The sequence below is a fragment of the Cydia pomonella genome, chromosome 3 (genome assembly GCF_033807575.1).
Source record: "Cydia pomonella isolate Wapato2018A chromosome 3, ilCydPomo1, whole genome shotgun sequence".
In the NCBI taxonomy this organism is placed as follows: Eukaryota; Metazoa; Arthropoda; class Insecta; order Lepidoptera; family Tortricidae; genus Cydia; species Cydia pomonella.
The window spans coordinates 21,885,372-21,894,438 of NC_084705.1; the positions used below are offsets into that span (position 1 = coordinate 21,885,372).

At 36.9% G+C, this 9,067-nt stretch overlaps 1 protein-coding gene across 2 annotated transcripts; it reads right to left on the minus strand.

Annotated features, from left to right (window-relative positions):
• Nucleotides 1–698: 698 nt before the first annotated feature.
• Nucleotides 699–6,134, minus strand: LOC133516304 (uncharacterized). Of its 2 annotated transcripts, XM_061849156.1 has the most exons (4): nt 5,545–6,133; nt 4,534–4,596; nt 3,313–3,375; nt 699–1,277 (listed from the first exon to the last, which is right to left on the minus strand). In XM_061849156.1, exons 1-4 carry the CDS (start codon nt 5,816–5,818, stop codon nt 1,240–1,242), a joined length of 438 nt encoding a protein of 145 aa, XP_061705140.1. In that variant the 5' UTR covers nt 5,819–6,133; the 3' UTR covers nt 699–1,239. The 2 variants fall into 2 exon arrangements, with proteins under 2 accessions (XP_061705140.1, XP_061705141.1); XM_061849157.1 differs by lacking the exons at nt 699–1,277; nt 3,313–3,375 and adding an exon at nt 2,252–2,353 and having other exon boundaries at nt 5,545–6,134.
• Between the last annotated feature and the right edge of the window lie 2,933 nt (nt 6,135–9,067).

Consider the following 9,067-nt stretch of genomic DNA (forward strand, 5'->3'; position numbering starts at 1 on the left):
AACGACGTCGTATTGGACGTCTAATAGTAACGTAATATGGACGTCTACCAACGTCGTTGGTAGGACGTCCAATAGTAACGTAATATGGACGTCTTCCAACGTCGTTGGTAGGACGTTCAATAGTAACGTAATATGGACGTCTTTTAACGTCGTTAGTAGGACGTCTTTTAGTAACGTAATTTAGACGTCTTCCAACGTCGTTGGTAGGACGTTCAATAGTATATAACGTAATATGGACGTCTTTTAACGTCGTTAGTAGGACGTCTTTTAGTAACGTAATATAGACGTCTCCTGTAGGGCAATTACGTAAAATTTCGTATGTACGTTGAGGCGATCCAAATGTAATTTTTCTACACAATGAATGACATTTGGATCGTCCTAACGTACGTACGCAGTATTACGTTATTACCCTGCTGTGATGTATGCAAGATACTACGACGTCTTCAAAAGAAGTCCTATTAACGACAAAATGACGTTCAATTGGCAAATACAATAGACGTCAATGGGACTTCAATTTAAGCCAGTTATCATTCGTTTATTGAAGATTCAATTGATATATTGCACATACGAAATATTTTGCCAATTCATTAACTAAACTCATTATCATTAAGCAACCGTTACTTCCCAATGACGACTATTTGTCAATTGCATGCGACGCGATGCTGAACGGGGGCAAGAAAAATAAAAAACCCCAAATGTACATCAAGGAACTAGTAGTTTAATAATAACATATAAACTACATATTAACAAGGTACTTTTTAAGTATTTTAAGAGGCCAGTCAAATCGTCTTAATACCTTTATTTGATCCTAAATTTGTGTAATCCGAGTTTGCTCCATTCCAGAAGTTGTGGAACTTTTTTTGCTATTTTTAAGTTTTTTTCTTGTAGTTCAAAAACCGTACGTCCGACGGAAAATTTGATCTAGTCACGATAACAAATTACATCTGAGGATCCGAAAGATACCCTTATATGAATTCGTAGTCAAAGATTGTAAACACGGCCGCCACTTTGAATTTCTTCTAAAATCCGAATTTGTTTTCACCAGAGTCTGATCCACAACAAGCTTGCTGGTAGTGACATTGTAATTGATGGTGGGTTCCTTCTACATCGAATGGTTTTGCACACGCCCGGAGACGTAGTTCTGCAAATGGCTTCTTGTCTGATCTTTTACCGTAAAAGTTGTACTTGCTTGCCATAGAGTCAGACAATGCAACTTTCATAACTCTAGATACTTTATTATTAACGCCCTGTCCACCAAGGCTCTTGAAGTAGGCTACCTGTAAATATTTCTTATTACAAAAACATTCACAAACTTAACTATACTGGCAGATCATAAAATAACGGGTTGGTATTTCTCTGAAATCGTATAAAAACCATTTTGTCTGTGTACAATTCGTTGAGTGTCAATTTTTTGTACTATTTGGTACCTGACATCGAAAAATTTGTACTTAACTTAAAATCTCTAAATATTGAAAATAAAGTGGTCAGCCATTCTGACGTCAGGTTGATAGGACCAAGTCCAGTTCCCCCTAGTTGTAGGGGTTATATCGATAGAATCCAACTTTTGACAAAGATTTAGTACCTAATTTGTACCTTTCATAATTATTCTTCTTATTGGGCATTTTCCACAATTAATAAAAATAAATTTAAAGAATAATACTTTCAAAGTGTTAGGGTTAGCGTTCTTCATGACAATTCCAAATTTCAAATCGATAGCTTAAGTAGTTCTCGAGATATTTATCAATGTGACAGACGGACGGACGGACAGAGTGGCACCATAAGGGTTCCTTTAGTACTTTTATGGTAAGGAACCCTAAAAAGGTACTAAAACTTGGAGTAACATTCGTTATAAATATATGGTCCTGTCATCCTGACACTCGCTAAGAAACACATAGGTATTAAAACTTGGGTATTAAATTAAAAAACGTACTAGTTTGTACTTCATAAATAGTAGATTCGGCAGTTATGACTCCTGCTTCCTAAAAACACGGGACTAGCCGGGTCCACACAGCGACCATAAGCACGAGGCAATATCCTCGCGCGTATGCTCGCTCTGTGTGGACCCGGCTACTTACGACGTTACGAGGCTATGCCGGTTATTATACCTATCCGGTACGCTTGTAGTTTCGATATTACTATCGCATTAACAAACTTAAAACTTACCACGTTAGCATGGTTTTCTTGTGACGTTAATAATTTTTCCACAATTTCCAACTCCTCCGAAGTTTTGATGGGAAATTTGAACTCTGGTTTTAAATCCAAAATCTTGTATGTTTTTCTCGCAAAATCGAGATGATTATATCATTCTGGGCCTTTATGTGGGTCAGTAGTGACACCACTGTATCTTGCAAACCTGAAAGACAGTTATGTTAATGTAATAATGTATTAGTGATGGGTCGCAGTTAAGATACCGAATGTATGTATGTATGTATGTATAAATAATATAGCGGCAAAGTATTAACGTTCTACCAGCCGTGAACAACAAGCGTGTCTTAACCTTTTTGACGCCAATGATGGATATACATCATTATACGCGTCGCAGCGATGCGTCGCTGAGCTCGACTTCATGTCGCTGGCTTCGTGTAGCCGCGTTCGAATGCTATTTCATAGAAATACATAGAAACCAGTCAGTGACGCGGCGACATGAAGTCGAGATCAGCGACGCGTAGTTGTGTTTCAACTTGTACCTTTACCTACCTTTTAATCCTTGACCGCACGATGGCGTTGCTGGCTGCCGAGATTCGGTGGTTGTTCTTTTCGCGACCAAGGGCTACGTATGCGTGAAACCGGAGTTAGCCGCCCCTCGCCGTCTTCTGTTAAATCTGACAAGTCAAAAATATTAACAATACAAAACTTTTCCGGTACCTACCTATCAAGAAATAAAGATGAATATACGTCATTTCTAAAAATCGTCCTAGTAGCTGGTTTGATAGTGCACAAAAACCCTGCACTTTGTGACTATGCGCTGAAACTTGGTACAGTCGATTCTTAGCTGGTAGATCCAGACCGGGAGGGACATGCTTCTGCAGCAACAGGCAAGTCCATCCATGTAGGTTCCCAGTTGTTATTGACCTTCGTGCAACCCCAAGTAGACAGACAGGGCAGACTTTTGAACCAGCTAAGAATCAACGATGCCAAGTTTCAGCGCATAGTCACAAAGTGCAAGGTTCCCATACAACGGCGTGCAATATCAAACCAGCTATAGCTGTTTACTCTGTAGAAATGAACATAGGAATGAACACCACACACATATTACACATACATGATCATGAAAATCAAACCACCGCAGATGGTTAAACATTGATATCTTACCTTGCAGGACACTGTTTGTCAAGACAGGAAGCCCGTCAACTACATTCAGCAATGAGAGGGTTTCTGTTGGCAAAAAACATTAACATAATATGTATTATATTTATTTTCTATGAGTATTAATAATACAATGCACGCTTAGACCGACTTACCCAGTCCAGAATAAAAAAAACCGGTCAAGTGAGAGTTCGTTTAACTCGCGCACCGAGGGTTCCGTACAAACTTTCAATTATCTCATGTAAAAATACAAAAGACTTAATGACCAGAAGTATACTAAGTATAATTGTGTACAGCGTCATCTATCAGCAAATTCGCTAACTAATTTGCGGGACCTGTGTACATATGTTGTTTTTTTTCTTTATCATTCGAACCGATTTCAATTTTTTTTGTTTTATTTGAAAAAAAAGGTGTTTTTTGTGTAATCTCATACGAATTTCAAGTATAATTAACACCAGCAAAGGAGGTTAAATTGCAAATTAAATTTAGAAAGGTTTTTTGATAGTCACAAAAAAGTTTTCAAGATATAGGCATGATTATATTTTTTCTGCCCTCTGGGCGGAAAGCGTCAACTTTGCTCCCGCTGCGCTAAACGAAGTTGCCGCTTTCCGCCTCCGTCGAGCAGAAAAATAGTATGCGCACCACGGGAGGAAACGTAGGACATTCCATCCCGCGTGTTTGCCACCCTCGCCTTCGGCTCAGGTGACAATTTGTTTTACATTTCCCTTCATTATTGATTATTTTTCACTATGAAAAAATTAATCAAAATTTTTTTTTGAAATGTACATTTAAGATCTTTGAAACGATACCCCACTAGACCTAGTAATTTGAAAATTTGTCCTCTCTTCATATGGGGCATTTTTCATATTTAATAAAAATAAAATAGAAAAATAACACTTTCAATGTGTTTGGGTTAGCATTATTGATGACTATAATATTCCAAATCGATAGCGATGTGACAAACAGACAGACAGACGGACGGACGGACGGATGGACAGAGTTGCACCATAAGGGTTCCTTTTGTACCTTTTTGGTACGACACCCTAAAAAATAAATCACCTGTGGTTATGTCGCCGCGAAATAAACTACCCGTCCCTTTGTAATTAATACAGTTAGAATAAGATGGGTAGTCTATCTAGCGGCGACATACTCTCGCGCCAATCATGTGCTAGGCTTACTGGTAAGAATAATATTCTATTAGGTATGTATTAATTATGATTTACTTACTTTCTGGTGTTGAAGGGGCTTCCCGGGAATCTCGGGTAATGTTTGGCTGAGCCTGACGGGTATCTGTACAAACCATAACATATTATTTTTGAGAGTTCTTTGTAATATCATACTTCTATATAAAAAAAAAAACTACACAAAATATATCTATTTACTCTTGATATTAAAGGGTCCATACCAGAAAAGGAAAAACCTTCCATCTGTCTCTCCATGCCAAAACAGTGTTCTAACAAAAAGATAAATTTGACTAGAAGAAACACTTAATGGATATAACAGAGTAAGCAGTAAGCAGCTAGCTATATATTGACCAAAATAAGTTTTTGTCAAAAATTTCATTTTTAGGGTTCCGTAGCCAAATGGCAAAATACGGAACCTTTATAGATTCGTCATGTCCGTCTGTGTGTCCGATTATGTCACAGCCACTTTTTTCCGAAACTATAAGAGCTATACTGTTCAAACTTGATAAGTAGATGTATTCTATGAACCGCATTAAGATGTTTACACAAAAATAGAAAAAAAAACAATAAATTTTGGGGGTTCCCCATACTTAGAACTGTGATAACAGATACATTGAAAATAATATTTAATTTGTATGAAAAAGAGAAAATCTGAAGATTTCATAATTTTTTAAAGTTGCTGAACAAATGTTGATCAGTTTGAGGAGTTACAATAATATGGTTTAATTATTTTCTAATGTTATAGGAAGCACCTGATATATCATATATTATATTTGCATGAGAACCATGGGACAAAAATACATTAAATAAACTGGCTGAAAGTTGTTTGATTATGAGAAAGCAGCAACATAAAATGGCGGTTATGAAGTAAATTCTGACACTTTGCACACCTATGAAGTTGCTAAACTGAATATTGACAATATAAACCTTAGAAAAAAATGCTACTCTTACTATTCTGACACATGCAACAAGTATCTACAGCATCATAATTGTTCAATGTGGCGGGACTTAATTCATAAATAATAATGGCCCGTTGGCTATAACCTCAACTTACCTCTATAGTAAGCAGCAGCAGCTGTTTTGTTCAAGATTTTTTTCTTAATTGGTGGTGGCGTTATGTGACCGTCATCTTCATCGCTTGTGGAAATATATCTGTTATTTCTTTTCCGCTTAAAATTTGGTTCTTCTTCTGCTTCAGTCTGTAAGTCTGATGTCTCCTCGACCAGTTTCAGTTTTCTTTTGGCTTTATCTATATCGTCTTTACATGCAAATAAAATAAAAAATACACACAACATGCAAAAATAATAAATGAACACAACATAATGCATCCCTCAGTCAATTAAAACAAGGTTATTGGTAAATATGTAGGATGGAGTAGGAACAGGGTAGTAAGTGGTTAGTAGCACAGTCAATTATCCATTTACCTGGACACTACAGAAGTTATGTTAATACAGACACAATGCAAGGTAAAATTATCCCAAAAATGCTGCTACTTGTCTCAGCAATAGGTTTATGAAAATGACCATAAGCTGTCCATCCATATTAATATTATAAGTGTGAAAGCAACTCTATCTTTCTGTCTCTTTGTCTGTGTATCGCTAAACTAATCGAAAATATTTTTTTTACCTGGTAATAAGTTTTACCCGGAACTTCACTAAAGTATTGCTATACTGTTTGTAATTAAGATTACTGCTGAATATGTAAACTTACAAGATACTATAACAAATCCGAATAAATCCATAACACTGCTGTGACAATGACATTACCTACAGTAACGTAACATTTTTACTCAATATACCAACAAGAATACTACCTATATGTAGGTGTGTTGGTTTTTGTCCGGCACTAGTTTTCGTCCACTTGACGAAATTTGAATATAAACGTACTTTGCTGCACAAATTTGTACGTACCTATTGCAATCATTAATGTCAAAACAATATATCAATCTATTTACATAAAATTATATGTCGCAAATAGAAAATTAAAAATCAATTACATTAATTGATAATCTGTACGGAAATTAACGCAATGACTCTACATATTTTATCTTCGAAAAACTGAACTATCACAGAAAACGGAAACTTCCACCAACATTAGTAAGCTCTCGGTAAATCAAGAAATATTGCATCCAGATACCATTCCTCTAAGTACGTGACTTACCAATAGCAAAATCCACGTGGTTCTTAAAATAAATATATACGTACCAGTCTCACAAAAACTCTTTGGATGAAGTATCGTTTCCAATTCTCATCCGGTGTTTTGGTATCCGCCAACACCTTTTCAAAAGCTTTAGATCCCTTGACGGGTGGCCAAAATACCTCCCGACGCCTTGGCGTAATCCACTGATTCTTTACAATGGATATTGATCCGCCGTCTTGATCACTGAATTGTATCACTGAGTATGTACTCATCACTGAGTATGTGTTTATCATGTGATAAAACTAAGATATACCTTTAAGAGTCTCGAATTGCACAGCACCCACGGACGCGATACAACACAACAGACCGGGCAAACGGAAAAGGAGGGAAACGATACATGACACATGACACTTCAATCAAAATGTCAGAATTTCGTTCCGTTCCAACTTCTGATGTTTCTAAAAATAACAATTTTAAGCTTGTTTTGGTGTTATTAATTATAAAATCTATAAAAAAAAATACTGTATAACAACTTTAGAGTTACCGAAACAAACGGAAATGTTTTTTTTACTTTATAAATATTTTACAATACAAGATTGACAAATTGGTATCAAGAAACGAAACGCGTTATTTTGTCGGTTACATACGTCTTGATAGTAACCCCAAATAGACGTCAATAGAACGTCAATTTTGTGACTAAAATGGTACGTCCTACTAACAGAGACCCCAAATAGATGTAAATTTCTATAAGAAGTTACTACGCTAATATTAAGAATCACGTTTAGTGAAACAGGGCAATAGCCGCGAAAATCGACGTTCGTTAATTGCGGGCATTTTTCTCTGTCACTCTAATGACGTCTTAGTGAGAGTAAAAGAGAAAGATGCCCTCAATTTGCGAATTTCGTTTTTCGCGGTAGGCCTGCACGACTTTGACCCGTTGTTCGAAAATTAATAACGTTGTTGTGACGCCGCTGCGGCGGGGCGTAGCGGCGCTGAAATCGCTGTTTCAACACGGCAGTGTTGCCAAGTCTTTTGTTTTTACAAAAGATTCCCCAATTACCATTATATTACAACCCCAATTAGACGTCAGTGACACGTCAATTTAATGACTTAAGAAGGTACGTCCTGATAGTGACCCCATACAGACGTCAGTAGAACGGCAATTTTGTGACTAAAAAGGTACGTCCTTATAGTGACCCCAAATAGACGTCAATGAAGCGTCCATTTTGTGACTAAGCTGGTATGTCCTCATAGTGACCCCAAATAAACGTCAATTTTAAAACAAAGAAAGTACGTCCTGATAGTGTCCCCAAATAGACGTCAGTAAAACGTCAAATTTGTGACTAAAAAGGTACGTCCTGATAGTGATCCCAAATAGACGTCAGTAAAACGTCAAATTTGTGACTAAAAAGGTACGTCCTGATAGTGACCCCATATAGACGTCAGTAAAACGTCAATTTTGTGACAAAGAAAGTACGTCCTGATAGTGACCCCAAATAGACGTCAGTGAAACGTCAATTTTGTGACAAAGAAAGTACGTCCTGATAGTGACCCCAAATAGACGTCAGTGAAACGTCAATTTTGTGTCCAAAATGGTACGTCCTAATAATGACTTTAAATAGACGTCAGTGAAACGTCTACTCTCGACGAATAGAGTACTGACCTTGTTATGACCTATAAATGACGTCAATTGTGCGTCACTGACGTCAGTTTGCTACCTGGGAAGTACCAGTAAGCGAGATGCGTAAATGTGAATAAAGATAAACGAAGCCGTCATGAACAGTGGGTCTCATAGTAGAGATATAATGAATAATCCTTTCCCATCGTTTGTTTGGGAAACGTTCATAATTTTCATGCTATTTACTTTAGTCAACCTCAGTACTTACTTTTCTTACTTAGACTCACTTAGTAGCATGAAAAATACGAACGTTTCCGTGGAAAAACAATGGGAAAGGATTCTTCGCTAAAAACAATGCGCCAATATTATAGTACCTGCCACCCTGATACGTTTCCTAATAGAGATATGTCTCTACAGATCGCATTCAAGTATCTGTATAAGCCTAATAATTCTATACATAGAGATATATCTGTTTTTGTGAAGTTTATATGTCTCTCCCAAGTTAGATAATGGAGTAGGGTTTCTTTAAACACCAACATTTTGGTGAGGCTTATCGAAGTCAGACTGCTAATTATACCTCTTGGTACGGTTTACACATTAAGAATAAAAAGCGGCCAAGTGCGAGTCGGACTCGCACATGAAGGGTTCCGTACCATTTATGACGTATTAAAAAAACTACTTACTAGATCTCGTTCAACATTTTACCACTTTGGTAGTGTCTCTCGCGCAAACTATTCAGTTTAGAAAAAAATGATATTAGAAACCTAAATATCATTTTTGAAGACCTATCTATAGATACCTCACACGTATGGGTTTGATG

What these genes read in the sequence shown, in the direction of transcription:
- LOC133516304 (XM_061849156.1), bottom strand. Translation starts at nt 5,818, where the DNA reads ATGCATTATGTTGTGTTCATTTATTATTTTTGCATGTTGTGTGTATTT. An exon ending in AGCCCCTTCAACACCAGAAA is followed by an intron (nt 3,376 to 4,533) that starts GTAAGTAAATCA and finishes TTTTGCCAACAG; the next exon opens with AAACCCTCTCATTGCTGAAT. An exon ending in GACAAACAGTGTCCTGCAAG is followed by an intron (nt 1,278 to 3,312) that starts GTAAGATATCAA and finishes AAATATTTACAG; the next exon opens with GTAGCCTACTTCAAGAGCCT.